An 18,205-nucleotide genomic window follows, 5' to 3' on the forward strand; every position below is an offset into this window, starting at 1 on the left:
CTGACATTTGAGAACAACTTCTTCTGCAGAACTTACCTATCCCATGCCTTGAAAACTATTCCCAGAAATTTTAGCCACCTCTACTCTGCTGTCATCCCAGCCCGTATCCTCCTCTAATCCACCTGGGCAAGCTCCTCTCTCATGCCTCTGAAAATTCCCTTTATTCCATTGCAATACTGATACTTGGGACTTACATTTCTCCCTCTCAAATTGTAGTACAATTTGAATCATTATGACCACTATCTCCTAGGGGGTCCTTTACATTTAGCTCCCCAAAAAGATCTGGGTTATTATACAACACCCAATCTAAGACAACCTTTCCCCAAGTAGGCCTGAGCACAAGCTGCTCTAAAAAGCCATCTCAGAGGCATTCAACAACTTCCTTCGCTTGTGATCCAACACCAACTTGATTTTCCCAATCTGATTGCATATTGGTCCTCCATTACAACTGTGACATTACCCTTATTACATGGCTTTTCCATCTCCCTTTGCAATCTCAACTCTACATCTTGGCTACTACTTTGAGGCCTATTTATGATTCCCATTGTTTTTTTTTAACCCTTACACAAAGATTCAACATTCTCTGAGCCTATGTCACCTCTTTCTAAAGATGTAATTCCAACTCTTACCAAGAGCCACACCACTGCCTATGCCTTCCTGCCTGTCCTTTCAATACATAGAATATACTTTGATGTTGAGTTCCCAACTATGACTTTCTTACAGCCACAACTCAGTGATGTCCACAACATCATACTGACCAACCTCTAATTGTGCCACAAGTTTGTCCACCTTATTCTGAATGTTATGCACATTCAGTCTTGTATTCTTCGTCTTTTTGAATTTTACTTCTGTGGTACAATTCAACTCTTTGATCTGTCTGCATTTGCACTTGTCCTTCCTTACAATCATGTTACACCCATCATCTACTTCTAAACCTGCTGGCTCATCCTCAGCTCCATCATGCTGGTTCCCCGCACCCTGCCATATTACTTTCAAAGACTCCAAACAGCTCAAGTAAACCTGCCCACAAGAATATTGGTCCCCTTCGGATTCAAGTGCAACCTGTCCCTTTTGTACAGGTCACACCTGCTCCAGAAGAAGTCTGGAAAGAGGACCTGGTGAAACCCAAATTGAACAGATAGCAGCTTATCAGCAAATAAATACAGCTTGGTGGTACTGTCAATAATACATTTCATTGCATTCCTTAAGACAGAGAGAAAATAGAAAATAATTTGCCATATTGGCAAATTCCTAGGCAACTTTTTACAAACGTACATTACTATGTAGATTATCACTGTAGCTGCATTGGAACTGCCTGACAAGAAACACATCAGACCCCATTACCTCTGCTGTGTTCCTTGCTTAGAGACGTCAAGGAACTGTTTTGATCAAAGGCTGGTTTTCATGTTAGTGGGAACTATGGGAAGGTCAATGCACTACTTTAGGCTGACGATGTATATAAAATGCTTCAGCTTTACCTTAGCACTAATGTACCGGTCTCCATCAATGTTAAATGCTCCTGGGTAGCAGTCTATTTGTCCACTCCCATTTGATACAAAATATAGCAGGACTGCTGAGCACTGAAGTGATTATTCAGTTATACATAAATTAGCTCTTGTCTATTGCACACTTCATTATTTGCCAAGTATGTCATCCTGTATTGCAAGTTCATCAGTTTGTTGCTCTAGTGCATTATTTTAAAATAAAAGGGTAATACTACTGGTTCACAAATGGATAAAAAATGTCTATAATCAAAACCAACAGAACAGAGTTCTACTGAATCTGGAAGTTTGTTCATAACTATTCTGAAAAACTAGATTTTTGAAATATTATATGTGGATCCATAGTCTTTTCAAGCCAAGTTGGATTAAATGCTCTGACTGTAAACCAAAATGAAATCTGAATGATACAATATGATTGAACTTTTAACTAATAACCAAAGCAGCACAAGCCAAAGATATTTTATATAGCTGCAAAAGTTTCCCTTCCCTGTTTAGGACTTCTGCAGTTTCACTTCTAAAATGCGTAAAGCATTCTCTGGAACTTGAAGTATCGGTCTGTTCTCTGATCCACAAAACTTGTGCAGAATTCCATTATCTGCTAACCAGCTGATCACAGGAAGAAAAAAGGTCTAGATCAAATAATATTAAACAATGTAGCACCAAGGAACTCCTACAAGACTGTGTAGACCAAAGACTAAGGGGACCTTGTAGCTGAGTTGTATCCTGCAAAGCAAGATGGTCAAGCATATCGGAAGTTCGTGCAAGGGTTCTTTGGGAAAGCATCTTCAACTTGTTGATTCAACCTGCATAGGTTCTGTTACAGGCCTACACAATTATGTTAACAGGCACCAGATGATGTTCTTTTAAAAACAAGATACTCCCTTGCATTCTAACTTTCTGTTGCCAAGTCCCCAGATATCAAAACTGACAGGCAGTCACCATGTAGAGCATATGCTGAGAACTCTGTAATAAGAGTTACTGACTGAATCCATGGAAGTGGTCAGGAATATACCCAAATATTAACTGCACTTTCAATACCTCTCAAGACTATGTATTAAAGATTCACCGAAGTCAGATGAAATTTGTAATGCAGGGAAAATGCAAGTCCTTTATCACAACCATACTCAGCACTTAACTTACTCAAATTCTGCTATAGTCATATACTCTTTCATTGTGGCTGCAGTATATGAATTGAAAGGCAATTCAAAAATTACTTCGAGACTACTTCCTTCCTCTGTGATTTCTACCAAAAAGAGCAGTCAGTTTTGGTAACTAAATTAACTTCCAAGTTGCTCTATCAAATTATATATCAGTCTGAGCTGAACCTATATTATTGTTGTGCTCTCACTACCCAATCTGTATTTAAGAGACAGTCCTATAAAACCAGCTCAAATGAACATTAGTAGTAGAGAAAAAATGCTGCAGACTATACACTTGGAAAATAATACGATATGAATTAATAAAAGGGCAACCAACCATTTGCTGATGTTTTTTAAGGCTGTATCTAGCAGGGCAATAAGAGCAAACTAATTGATGTGTGGCATTTAGACTTGCAGAAAGACTTTGACCTAGATATCTAACATCTTTCCCTTTTTTAGACCAGGTTAATACTCTAAAATGTCTTTAACAATCATCATTGTGGAAACATCACAAAAGGAGTGCAGAATTCAAGGCAGCTTACACCTCTAGAGAACTATGGGTGGGTACTAATTATATTCTTACAAGGATTCAAAACAGATTAAAACAATAACATATTGCAAAGTATATCCATGCACAATTTGTAACCACCATATTTTCATTAGAGTGCCATAAAGCAACCTCAATGATAAATTTGAAATTGTTGGAGAGTACTGAATTTACTCTCATTGTAATCAAAATCTTTTGTCTAAACTATAATTGCATTGGCAAAGAAATATTAATAGTTCTTAAATATTTATGAATCCCAAAACCAAAAAGTTTAATTTTAATTCAAATATGCTGTTGGGAAGAATGTTTCCTTGATAATTTGTTGGGCAACAGGGATGCTCCTAAAAGTGAAACAATACTTATATTGCTGTGTTTTTAGCAGTTTTCAGCAGCCATCCAGACCTAGCCACCTGTGATCCCTGTCCGTCTCCAAGCACCCAGGCTGAATGCAGAGCCAAAATAGACTTTTCTTCATGGCTGATGAAAACTGCTGAAAGCAGTATTAGAAAACACTGATCTTCAGAGTACAAATATTGGTGAATGGGGTCAATGGGAGAACTTTAATACTGGTATTTTGATATTGTTGCAAATTAATTTGGTGAGCGGTGATTCCTTTCCCACACACTTACGGCTTTACAAAATTATTACAAAGGGTGTGGCATTGCAAGGCAGCTCTGCTGAATGTGAAATCAAGGATACATCCAGTTTTCTACATAATCACATGTAGGAAGTGCTTCCACCTGCAGCAGCTTGAGCTCCAGGTAGTGAATGCCTGGAAATCTCTAACATATAAGAGTTGAGGAGGCTAAATCATTATATTTCATATATGATATATTATATTATATTATCATTAAATCATCCTCTACATAGCACCATCCAGAGACAGAGAAGCAGTTTCAGCGACAGGTTACTATCGATGCAATGCTCCTCAGACAGGATGAAGAGGTCAATACTCCCCAATGCCATTAGGCTTTACAATTCTACCGCCAGGACTTAAGAACTTTTTAAAAGCTATTATTAATGCTTTTTGAGATAGTGATTTAGATGCATATCATATTTTTTACTGAGTTAAGTATTGTATGTAATTAGTTTTGCTACAACAAGTGTATGGGACATTGGAAAAAAAGTTGAATTTCCCCATGGGGATGAATAAAGTATCTATCTATCTATATTTACCTAAGAAGGAACCAGATACAGTTTTGAAAGGTTAGGGAATTGAGGGTTATGGGGAACTGGCACAGAAGACGAGATGGGTATGGTGGGGGGGGGGGGGGTGTATGTGTGAGTGTGTTGGCCTACTCCTGCTATTATTTACTTATATTGGAACAGGAATGGCGTCTGTAATTCTTATGATGCATCCATGAGGCTAAATTAGTAGGGTATCACAGTGATCAGTACATGGCCCCTTGGCTTTTCACCATTAAATCAAATGTTTTGACTGAAAAGTCCAAACATGTTATTTCCTGAAGAAGTGTTTGACCTTCAAAGGTCAAGAAGTATTTCAAAGAAGTGTTCAGCCTGAAACATTGACTATTTATTCATTTCCATAGACACTGCCTGACCTGCTGAGTTTCTCCAGTATTTTCTGTGTGTTGCTCTGGATTTTCAGCATTTGGAGAATATTTTGTTATAGTTCCACATTTGCTGATAATGCTAAGTCAGATGGGTTTATGAGCAGTGAGGGTCAATGTAAAGAGCCTTCAAAGAGATGTAGATGAGAACATAGCAGAAAAATGGAAGGTGATCCACTTTGAGGTACCCATAACACAAAAGGGTAGTGTCGATGTGTGAACAGACCCAGTTCTGTTTGTATACAAGTTATTTAAAACCAAAGTGCAGATGCACAAGCAATTAATTTAAGGACAAATTGTATATTTTACTGGGATTAGAATATAGGAGAAAGATATTATTGAAATTGTACAGTGGCTTCATAAGACTACACTTGATGTATTATGTAGTTAGGGTTCTCTAATCAAAGGATGTACATGCCTTTGAGGGAGTACAGCAAAGATATCAAATTGGTCCCAGGTTTAGCAGGATTGTTATGAAGCAAAATTAAGCAGGCTAGGGATGTATTCTCTCAAGTTTAGAAAAATAACAGGAGATATCATTGTGACATAAAAAATCTTAAGAGTTTCAGAGACTATTTCCTGGCTGCATTGAGTATTTGACACACATTTCAGAATTAAAAAGGTAGGCTGTTTGGTACAAAGATGGGGAGAAACTTCTGTGCTGAAGTGGATGACAAACCTTTGAAGGGCTGTGTAGGCCAAGTTGTTGTGTTCAAAACAGAAACTGATAGATTTCTTTTCAGGATCTGTCACTCAGCATAGTCAAGAATAAGACCAGAATTACTTACATGAGAAATGCTCAACATCAGCAATTTTGCTGCAGCCAGCTCAATTCAGCCCACTGGGTTTAGTGGTCAAACTCAGTGGTGGGCAGGATGGCAGCACAGCACAATCACGTTACATGGACAGTAATCACCAATCAGGGATCGAATTTCTGCTGCTGTCTGCAAGGTGCTTGTACATTTTCCTATGACCACATGTGGTTCCTCTGGGTACTCTGGTTTCCTCCCACATTCCAAAGACATATGGGTAGGGATTGTGAGTTGTGCATATCCTATGTTAGTCCTGTAAGTGTGGCAACACTTGCAGGCTGTGTCAGCACAATCTTCCGATTATTCTGGTCGTTGACCCAAAATGACATACCATTTATGTTTTGATATACATGTGACAAACAAAGCCAATCTTTTAAAAATCTTTAATCTTTAGATGAATCAGGAGTTCCTGGACAAGCTTTACTTAGCTGGGTGGTTGTCATCAAAAAAGAAATTGCTCCTGAACATGTGCCACATATTTGGTTAATGGCTGGGCATTTTGTAACTAATAAGACATTTCCAGAGGTCTACTTCAACTTCTGTTCTAACAGAATTTCCAGTTCAAGGATGGCTGATCTCATGGAATATTTTAGAACTTCCTATTGCCCAACCTTAAAAGTCTAAGGTTAGTAAATGTAGGTGAGAGAGAATTTAATGTGACTATGATATAAACCTAATTTTCTCCAAGATTATATTCAAGTACTGAAGGATAAGACATTATAATAGTTTTAACAAAGAAGAAAATAACATTCTTTTCTTTCACAGTAAAGAAAGAGCTGTTGAAAACAACAGGAAAAAAAAGACTTTAAAAGTTAGCTTCAGGAAAAACGTAGAGGAATATTAGTAAAAGAAAGCTGCTCACATTCATAACATCAGAATGCACAAATTTACTCATGGCACTTCAACATAGATGCCTGCTAAAAAAAATTCTAAAAAATCTTTAAGGGACAATTCTGCAGTGATTAGAAACAGTATAAGCAGCTGTTGATAAAATCAATACTGATATAATAAACAATGCCTTTCATTTGTTTGGAAAGCAGGTGCTATTAATAGTTCCACTATTAACAATTACAACTATTCTAAACCCATTGTTCTGTTGATTGCTTCTTAAACATGCTGTCATTCTATTCCTTTTCTTCCCATGTTATCATGCCCTTTTATTCCCTGCCCCACCTTTCCACTCCTCTGTTCTTGTTTAAAATGACAAAGTTCGAAGTTCAAAATAAATTTGTTATCAAAGTATGTGTATGTCACCATATGCAACCCCAAGATTCATTTTCTTGTGGGCATACACAGTCAACACAAGATAAATACAGGAAATGCAATAGAATCAATGAACTCAATCAACAGAACAGACAACTAATGTGCAAAAATAAACAAACTGTGAAAATATAAAGAGAGAAAAATAAATCGATAAGCGATAGAGAACATGAGATGAAGAGTCATTGAAAGTGAGTCCAGTTCAATAGGAACAGTTCAGTAATGAGCAAGTGAAGTTGAGTGAAATTATCACCTTTGATTCAATAGCCTGATGGTCAAGGGATAATAACTTTTCCTGAACCTGATGGTGTGGGTCCTGAAGCTCCTGTACCTCCTTCCTGATGGCAGCAGTGAGAAGAGAGCATGGACTGAATGGTGGGGGTCCTTGATGACAAATTCAGATTCTTTCTGTGACAGCATTCCATGTGGATGTGCTCAATGGTGGGGAGGGCTTTACCCGTGATGGACTGGGCTGTATCCATTCAAGAGTATCGGTGTTTCCATACCAGGCTGTGACAACCAGTCAATACAATCTTCCAGTAGAAGTGGTAGAGGCAGGTTCAATTTTGTCATTTAAAAAAAAACGGGATAGGTATATGGACAGGAAAGGAATGGAGGGTTATGGGCTGAGTGCAGGTAGGTGGGAGTAGGTGAGAGTAAGCATTCGGCATGGACTAGAAGGGCCGAGATTGCCTGTTTCCGTGCTGTAATTGTTATATGGTTAATATGCACTCCACCACACATTTATAGAAGTGTGTCAAAGTTTGAGATGACGTGCCAAATCTTCACAAATATCTAAGAAAGTAGAGGCAATGCCGTGTTTTCATCACAACTGAACTTGTGTCCTGGGCTCTTTGAAATTATAATATAGAGGAATTTAAAGTTCCCAGTCCTCTCCACCTCTGATTCCCCCCGATGAGGACTGGCTCATGGACTTCTGGTTTCCTCCTCCTGAAGTCAACAATCATCGCCTTGGTCTTGCTGATATTGGGTGAGAGGTTGTTGTGTCACCACTCAGCCAGATTTTCAATCTACCTCCTATGTGCTGATTCATCACCACCCTTGATTCGGTCAACAACAGTGGTGTCATCAGCAAACTTAAATATGGCATTGCAGCTATGCTTAGCCTCACAGTTATAAGTATAAAGTGATTAGAGCAAGGGGCAAAGCACACAGCCTTGTGGTGCATTTGTGCTGAGGGGGACTGTGGAAGACATGTTGTTGCCAATCTGAAACAGACTTGGTTCTGAAAGTGAAGAAATAGAGTATCTAGTTGCACAAGGAGGTACTGAAGCCTAGAAATTGAAGCTTATTGTTAGTTTTGAGGAAGTGATAGTATTGAATTCCAAGCTGAAGTCAATGAAGAGCATCCTGATGTCTGTACAGTTGTTCCAGGATTGAGTGAAGAGCTAATGACTTGTTGTAACTATAGGCAGATTAGATAGAGTGGATCCAAGTCGCTTCTCAGGCAGGAGTTGATATACTTCATCACCACTTCTCAAAGCACCTCATCACTGTGGATTTAAGTGCTACTGGACAATAGTCATTGGGCCAGGTTACCACATTCTTCTGAGACACCAGTATAATTGAAACCTGCTTTAGTACTCAGTCAGGAACCCTGCCTGGGCCAGGTGCGTGCGAAGGGTTCAACTTCCTGAAGCATGCTCTCACGTTGGCCTCTGAAATCACAGTCATCGGGGACTGTGGGTGTTTGTGAAGGTGCCTCTATGTCTTGATGGTCAAAGTGAACATAAAAGGCATTGAGCTTAGCTGGGAGCAAAGCCTTGTTATCAGCTATGCTGCCTGGTTTAACTGTGTAGGAGGTGACAGCATTTAAACCCTGCCACAGCTGTCAAGCATCCTTCAGTGACTCAAGTTTGGTCCGGAATTGCACTTCTCACAAAATGGCTCTTCAGAGATCTTACTTAGACCTCCTGTATTTAACTTGCTCACCAAACTTGAATGCCACTGATCTAGCCCTCAGCAGAATGCTGATCTCCAAATAGTATTTAACACATCACTGCTAAATGAAAAGAGTATATTTTCCCTGCTGCATAGTTATTGTCTTACCTATTTCTGAAACAGTTTCTGTTTTCAGACTTCTTTCCTGGACCAGCAATCATGTCTTTTCTGACATTCACATCATGTGGAATCCTTAACATGAGGTTTAACACTTGAACTTTTAGGCAGTTCAGTCAGTAAAATAATTAAACAATTATCTTAAATTGTAAGATAATTAGCGTTTTGTAAGATAGGACTGAGAAAAATCTGATGGCAAAAGAAACATTTTTTCTATTAATGGTTACCTACAATGCAGATTCTTTTTAAAGAAATGCATTAAAAGCACAATTTTAATGAAGTGCAAGAGCTTAGGAATAGAAAAATGAAAATTAGGATGAGTACTTGTACCTTTTCTAAATATGCATACCATTTCTTGGGTAACAATGTTCTTTCAAAGAATAAGAGTTTAAAATAAGTTAGATTACTTACCATCATCAAGTGTTATATCCTGCAGTCCAATAGTCTGGAAAGGGAGCTCATTATCCTCTGGCTCTTGTTTAATATTCAGCGAAGCTCTCTCTGGTGTTGGAAATGGGGATGGATTACATACATTGTGATGTGTCAATGGAGGGGGTCCTGAAAGGCTGGCTAAATTTGTATTGTGCAGCTGTGGTGAGGATTGTCCAGAATGTGACGTATGTCCCAAAGGATGCGCTGCTGTTGGAGATGGTGATGAACCTGGGCCTGGATTTGGAGAACAGTACATTTGTTGCATTTGATGACATCCCATGTTAATTTGAAGTGGACCAGCTACATCAGGCTGATAAGATATTCTCTCATATACATGGCTAGAAACCGAATTTATGGGAAGACCTGATTGTCCATTATATATCATGTTAGATTGCATAGGCTGGTAAGAAGGACCAATAGGTGGAGCTGGTTTTGGGAAAGACTGGTGCCCCAGGGGAGTTATAACAGGGCATTCAGAACCCGGACTAATGCTTCTTGATGGCAGATGTGGCAAACATGTTACTGGTGAAGAAAGCATCGATGTGTAAGTTTGCTGCAGAGGAGGTCCAAGGTTCCTCTGTGAAACAGGTGTCAAATTTTCATGGTGTCCACTATCTGAGGAAGGCAGCTGAGATCCAACTTGATGTAGACCAGATATATTAGCAGGGTGTGCAACAGGCAGCGGAAGAGTAGGAATAGTGGGTAATTCTATCTCATCGGTATGTTCCCGCTTGATTAAAACTGCAAAGATAAAAATAAATTTAAGACTAGAAACAGGCATATGTCACAAATGCACCAAATCACTCTAATTTTGCCTCTATTACTTCTTAAATATCTAGATTCATGCTTGGACACTATTTCTCTTTGAATTTGGGGACTCAAGCTTAGAAGACATTTATCCAAAGAAAGAACCTGTAGATATTAAAACTTATGCTGTGTCTACAGTATACAGTCTAAGCTGACATTTCAATTTTGCTTTTAATGACAGAGCATACAAAGCATACAATTCTATGCATTATTAAATACTTGTAATAATTTATCCCCCTCAAATAACACCATTAAGGCAAAATATAATTAAATTTTATTTCTAAGATGAAAGATAAAGAGATGAGATAAAAAATCATTTTGAGTACTCATCATGTACATGATCATATCTAATGTAATGTACATTTCTTTAAAAATCTGAAATAAAGAATCTGAACTATTTAAAAACAAGAACTATCAGAGGTTACACGAGGAAATCTGCAGATGCTGGAAATTCAAACAACACACACAAAATGCTGGTGGAACACAGCAGGCCAGGCAGCATCTATAGGGAGAAGCACTGTCGACGTTTTGGGCCGAGACCCTTCATCCTGACATCAGTCATAATCACAAATGGTATTAGGCCATTTTTTGTTTGTGCATTTTACAAACTGGTAAAGATACAAAACAGTACAGCACAGTACAGAAAGAGTTAAATAAAATTCCAAATCAAACATTTTTTTCCATGCTGTGCAGCCAGATGATATCAAAAACTTCAAAGCACTGGTAGTTTGATCCCATTTAAACATATCAAATGATTTGTGAACCCTGACAACAAACATTAACAGCTGCGTTCAACATCTCCACCCAAATTAATTTTCAAGATGCACATATAAATGTCACTTTTACTCTATTTAATGTTCCATTTAGAAGCTTTATATTCACTAAACATTTGACCTTATAAAATTTGTACTCTTATAGATTCATTTAAATACCATGACACAGAAGAGCCCATTCAGCCCATCCTATCTGAACCACTGAAACAAGTTCTACCTTCCAGTACCAGGTCTACCTTCCACTGATCACAGCTCCTGCACTTGTATAAATATCTCCCCAACTTTCTTCTTATCCTAAAAAAAATACTCCAGCCACTTCCCTTTCCTTATATTAACTCTCGCAGTCTGCTGAAAAATTTTTCTTCTCTTCAACAGAATCACATTTTGTCCAATATATGGTGACCAGAAATATACTTAATAAAGTTATGGTCAAAGTAGTATAGTATTTTGAGGGAAAAAAAAGCCTGTTATATTCTATACTTCATCTAATACAGGAAATAATACATCTTGCTGATTGATCTGTCCTGCAACCTTTAAGGATTAATGGACATAAACTTCAAGGTCCCTTTGTTCCTCCACCACACTCAATATCCAATTTATTGTATTTCACTTACCTTGTTGCATTTTTCCAAATGCATTATCTCATACTTCTTCGGAATAACTTCAATGGTGACTTTTTTGCCTGACTGATCAAGCAGCCCAAAGATTTCTATTTACTTTTAATTAAACAGCTAATTTTTGTATCAAATGAAGAAGTTTTAGAATCATGACCGTACATACATGCCAAAATTGTTCACATCTGTTCAAACGAGGTGTCAGGTACCTAGCTCAGGGAACATGGCTGACAACCCACCTGCAAAACACTAGCCATCCATTATCTTTGTTATGTCCCACTAAGCCAAATATGCATCCAATTTGCTACCATTTCTCATTCATTCCTTTGACCAGCTTGACATTTGGGCCCCTTGCAAAAGTCATGCTTTAGTCCTGTAGACTAAATTATTGCCCTTGCTCCTTGAAATCACCTTAAAAAAAAGTTCAAATCAAGATCATCAGAAAGGACCTACCCTTAACAATTTCACTTTGACTGTTCCTGATTAAACTGTGCTTTTCAAAATGAGAGTTTATAGAAACATAGAAAACCTACAGCACAATACAGGCCCTTCAGCCCACAATGCTATGCCGAACATGTACATACCTTAGAAATTACCTAGGATTACCCATAGCCCTCTATTTTTCTAAGCTCCATGTACCTATCCAGGAGCCTCTTAAAAGACCCTATTGTATCTGCCTCCACCACCATCACCGGCAGCCCATTCCACGCAATCACCAATCTCTACATAAAAAAACTTACCCGACATCTCCCTACCTACTTCCAAGCACCTTAAAACTCTGTCCTCTCGTGTTAGCCATTTCAGCCCTGGGAAAAAGCCTCCGACTATCCACACAATCAACGCCTCTCATTATCTTATACACCTCTATCAGATCACCTATGTCGCTCCAAGGAGAAAAGGCCAAGTTCACTCAACTGATTCTCATAAGGCCTGCTCCCCAATCCAGGCAACATCCTTGTAAATCTCCTCTGCACCCTTTCTATAGTTTCCACATCCTTCTTGTAGTGAGGTGACCAGAACTGAGCACAGTACTCCAAGTGGGGTCTGACAAGATTCCTATATAGCTCTAACATTACTTCTCTGCTCTTGAACTCAGTCCCACAGTTGATGAAGGCCAATACACCATATGCTTTCTTAACCACACTGTCAAACTGTGCAGCAGCTTTCAGTGTCCTATGGACTCAGACCCCAAGATCCCTTTGATCCTCCACATTGCCAAGAGTCTTACCATTAACACTATACTCTGCCATCATAACTGACCTACCAAAATGAACCACCTCACACTTATCTGGGTTGAACTCCATCTGCCACTTTTCAGTCCAGTATTGCAACCTATTGATGTCCCGCTGTAAACTCTGACAGCCCTCCACACTATCCACAACACCTCCAACCTTTGTGTCATCAGCAAATTTACTAACCCATCCCTCCACTTCCTCATCCAGGTCATTTATAAAAATCACGAAGGAAAGGGGTCCCAGAACAGATCCCTGAGGCACACCACTGGTCATCGACCTCCATGCAGAATATTACCCATCTACAACCACTCTTTGCCTTCTGTGGGCAAGCCAATTCTGGATCCACAAAGCAATGTCCCCTTGGATCCCATGCCTCCTCACTTACTCAATAAGCCTTGCATGGGGTACCTTATCAAATGCCTTGCTGAAATCCATTTACTCTACAGGGCTGCGGCTCTACTTTCATCAATGTGTTTAGTCACATCTTCAAAAAATTCAAATCAGGCTCATAACGCATGACCTGCCTTTGACAAACCCATGTTAACTATTCCTAATCATATTATGCTTCTCCAAATGTTCATAAATCCTGCCTCTCAGGATCTTCTCCATCAACTTATCAACCACTGAAGTAAGACTCACTGGTCTATAATTTCCTGGGCTATGCCCTTTCTTGAATAAGGGAACAACATATGCAACCCTCCGATCCTCCGGAACCTCCCACCCCCATTGATGATACAAAGATCATTGCCAGAGGCTCAGCAATCTCCTCCCTTGCCTCCCACAGTAGCCTGGGGTACAACTCATCCGGTCCCAGAGACCTATCCAACTTAATGCTTTCCAAAAGCTCCAGCACATCCTCTTTCTTAATGTCTATATGCTCAAGTTTTTCAATCCTTTGTAAGTCATCCTTACAATCACCAAGATCCTTTTCCATACTGAATACTGAAGCAAAGTATTCATTAAGAATCTCTGCTATCTCTTCTGGTACTGTACACACTTTTCCACTGTCAGACTTGATTGGTCTTATTCTCTCATGTCTTATCCTCTTGCTCTTCACATACTTGTAGAATGCCTTGGGGTTTTCCTTAATCCTGCTCACCAAGGCCTTTTTATGGTCCCTTCTGGCTCTCCTAATTTCATTCTTAAGTTCCTTCCTGCTAGCCTTATAATCTTCTAGATCTCTATCATTATCTAGTTTTTTGAACCTTTCATAAGCTTTTCTTTTCTTCTTGACTAGATCTTCAACAGCCTTTGTACACCACAGTTTCTGTACCCTACCATCCTTTCTGTCTCATTGGAGCGCACCTATGCAGAACTCACACAAATATCCCCTGAATATCTGCCACATTTCTGCCATACATTTCCTAGAGAACATCTGTTCCTAATTTATGCTTCCAAGTTCCTGCCTGATAATTTCATATTTCCCTTTACTCCAATGAAATGTTTTCCTAACTTGTCTGTTCCTATCCTTCTCTAATGCTATGGTAAAGGAGATAGAATTGTGATCACTATCTCCAAAATGCTCTCCCAATGTGAGACCTGATACCTGACCAGGTTCATTTCCCAATACCAGATCAGGTACAACCTCTCCTCTTGTAGGCTTATCCACATGTTGAGTCAGGAAACCTTCCTGAACACATCTAACAAACTCCTCCCCATCTAAACCCCTCGCTCTATTTGTGAGCCAACAGCCCCTTCCTCCGTTTCTTCAGTTTTGTTCACCACCCAGCAATTCTAGTTTAAACTCTTCCCAACAGCCTTAGCAAACGTCCCTGCCAGGATATTGGTACCCCTCAGATTCAAGTGCAACCCGTCCTTTTTGTACAGGTCATGCCTGCCTCGAAAGAGGTCCCAATGATCCAGAAATCTGAATCCCTGCCCCCTGCTCCAATCCCTCAGCCACGTATTTATCCTTCACCTCACTCTATTCCTATACTTACTGTTGCGTGGCACAGGGAGTAATCCCGAGATTACAACCTTGGAGGTCCCCGCTTCTCAACTTCCTTCCTAACTCTCTGTAGTATGTTTTCAGGACCTCCTCCCTTTTCCTACCTATGTCATTGGTACCAATATGTACCCTGACCCTGGAACCTGGGAGGCAAACTACCAACCGTGTTTCTATCCTGCGTCCACAGAATCGCCTGTCTGACCCCCTAACTATAGAGACCCTTTCACCGCCGCCATCGTCTTCCATTCGCTACCCTCCCTACCCTGACTCTGTGCCAGAGGCCAGCCACTGTTGCTTCCACCAGGTAGGCCGTACCCCCCAACAGTACTCAAACAGGAGTATTAATTGTTAAGGGGGACAGCCACAGGGGTACTCACTAGTATCTGACCATTGCCCTTCCCTCTTCTGACTGTTACCCACTTATCAGACTCTTGAGGCACAGGTGTGACTAATTCTCTATAGCTCCTCTCTATCTCCTTCACTTTCCCTGAATAGACGAAGGTCATTGAGCTGCATCTCCAGTTCCCTAAGGAGCTGCAGCTCAACACACCTAGTGCAGATGTGGCCTTCCAGGAGGCTGGGAGTCTCCCGGACTTCCCACATCTGACACTCAGTACAGAACACCGACCTCACAGGCGTACTTCCTGCTTCTATTCTTCACAGGTAACCTACTTTGTCTTGACCCATTATTGCCGAAGCCCCATTGAGCCAAAACCCTCCTACTCTGTCTACTTCTACTCTGCTGCTCGCTCTATAAAGCTGTCTTCTTTTTAAACTCTTCCCACTGGTCTAACTCGCTGACGTCCACACGTCTACAGTCGCTCCTCGATCAAACTGCCAAAGAAAAAATGATCGCCTTTTATACTCTTCCCACCAGTCTAACTCGCTGATGTCCATGACTGTGCAGTCGGTCCTGATGTTAAATCTCAAAACTGATTCCAATAACTAGTATCTAATTACCCCTAATTACCAAAATTATTTGATTTATCACTACCTTCTTTGAAACCAATGGGACAATGGTTGTAGCTCTTCATTCTCTTAGCGCCAGTCTTGATGTCATAGAGTTATCAAGTATTACAACACAACTAGTTCGTGCCGACCACACATCTTCCCCTCTCATGCCAGTAGCCCACGTTCAGTCCATAATACTCCAAACCCTTCCCCTCTATGTACCTATCCAAATACCTCTTAAATGTTGAAAGTGTACCCACCTCAACCACTTCCAGGTACTCACTACACTTTGAATGTTTTTTGAATATTTAAATGATCCCATAGTCTTTGATGGAGTCATAAAGCAATATAGCACAGAAACAAGCCCTTCGGCCCATTCTTTGTATAAACAATTTAGTTCTCAGGTCTCTTTTAACTCTTATCTTGTATCTGTGCCCTCTAACTTTGGACTGCCCAACCCTGGGGGAAAGACTATGACCATCCAGCTTACCCATACCTATCATAATTTTATAAACTTTTGAAGACAACTCCCATGTTCTCTGCTCCAAGGAATAAAGATGCAGAGTGGTTAACCTCTTCATCTGGCCGTCAGGCAGGAGATGCAGGAATCTTGAGTCCTGCACCGTCAGTTTCAGGTGCAGTTGGTGCCCTGCAGCTTGCAAGTTTCATTCGCCTCAGTGCTGAATGGGCTCCATAGCTGTGGACTGACATCTGGGGATTCTGCAGTTCATGTTCCATGAGCTTTAGTTTACTTGCAATTTGATCAAGGTGTTAAGGCCAAGGGCAAAGGACAATCTGGTGTTCGGCACACTACTCCACGAGGTTTACTCGCTTTAGTGCTGAACTGACTCTGCTGCTGTGGTCTGCAACCACTGGCACTCACCTCAGTGCTGAACTGGCTCCATGGCTGTGGACTCACCTCTCTGGTTAATATTTTATGTTTTATTTCTTTATTGGTCGATATTGTTCTTCCCCCCCCACCCCCACACACAGTAGATGCTTTGACAGTTTTTGTTCTTTTTTTTAATTGATTCTATTATGTTTGTTTTGTTTTGGTGCTGCCTGCAGGAGGATGAATCTCAAGGTTGTATACAGTATACATACTCTGATAATAAATCTATCAAAGTATGTATGTTGTATACAACCTTGAGATTCGTTGAAGAATGAAAATTCAAATGTTCTTTGAATTTCATCCTCTCCAGCTTGACCTGCCTTTCCTATAACAGGATGACCAAAACTGTACACTACTCCAAGTATGATTTCACCATCAACTTACACAACTGTAACATAACATCTCTCTTCCCAAACTCAGTGTCCTGACCAATGAAGACCAGTATGCTATATACCTTCGCCACCATCTACTTGTGTAGCCACACTTTCAGCAAACTGTGCACTCGTACCCCCAGGTTCCTCTGTTCAACAACACTTGACAGCCCTGTTAATCACGGTGTAGGTCCTACCCTGATTTGAATGCTCAGAATGCATCACTTCACACTTATCCAAGTTGAAATTCATTTGCCATTCTTCAGCTCATTACCATAACAGTTCAAGACCACTTTGTAATTAATTTTTAACCTGCTTCATTATCAACAAGACCTTCTAATTTAGCATCATCAGTAAACTTGCAGATTGTGCCTTGTGCATTCACATACAAAACATTTGTATAAATAATAACAGCGGTCCCAACACTGATCCTTGGCACATTCCACAAGTCACAGGTCTCCAGTTAGAGACTCAACCTTCTACGATCAGCCTCTGCTTCTTTTCATTGAACCAATTCTGAATCCACCTCGCTATCTCCTCCCGATTCATGCAAGCTAATCTTCCAGATCAGTTTACTATATGGGACCTTGTTAATGGCCTTTCTAAAGTCCATATGAAGACAACCACCACTGGCCTACCTTTATCCATCTCCTTAGTTAACTCTTATAAAAACTCTTAAGAGATTCATCATGAACAAAAACCTAATCAAGGCTTCACTATACAAATAATGGTAGATCTTGCCCTTCAGTAACTTTTCTGCAACTGAAGACTCACCAGCTTGCAGTTTCCTGGCCTTTCCTTGCTAACTTTCTTGAACAATGGAACAACATAAGCCCACCCTTCATCTTCCAGAATTTCACTAGTGGCAAACAAAACAAATATCTCTACAAGGGCCTCCATGATTTTAGCCTAGCCCTCCCATTAGGTCCAGGGCTGCACTCAGTCAAGGCCTAGGAATTTGCCCATTTAAAAAGTGCTCTCCGAAATGCCGCTTCAAATACTTGGCCCACTTCATACCAGTATTGCTTCTTCTCAATTGGATTCAACTACATATTCCGTTAGGAAACTGTCTCGAACACACTGCACAAATTATGCCCTGACCTGAGCCTTTGCTCTATGGGTGTCTCAGTCGACATCAGGAAATAAAATAATATTGAGTTGTCCCACTGGCATTACCCTATTAATCTCACAACTACATGCAATTTCTTGACACATCTGCTCAAATTTTTGTTGACTCTCAGGGGGTCTATAAAATACTCCTACCATCCACTT

At 40.1% G+C, this 18,205-nt stretch overlaps 1 protein-coding gene across 2 annotated transcripts in view; it reads right to left on the minus strand.

Moving 5' to 3' along the window:
- nfatc3a (nuclear factor of activated T cells 3a) overlaps positions 1 to 18,205 on the minus strand; it is a 182,441-nt gene that overhangs the window by 54,875 nt on the left and 109,361 nt on the right. For both annotated transcript variants that reach the window (XM_073069947.1, XM_073069949.1), the window contains exon 9: positions 9,322 to 10,083. In XM_073069947.1, the coding sequence (XP_072926048.1) occupies positions 9,322 to 10,083 (762 nt within the window). The remainder of the gene's footprint in view (positions 1 to 9,321; positions 10,084 to 18,205) is intronic.

Source organism: Hemitrygon akajei, chromosome 17 (assembly GCF_048418815.1).
Source record: "Hemitrygon akajei chromosome 17, sHemAka1.3, whole genome shotgun sequence".
In the NCBI taxonomy this organism is placed as follows: Eukaryota; Metazoa; Chordata; class Chondrichthyes; order Myliobatiformes; family Dasyatidae; genus Hemitrygon; species Hemitrygon akajei.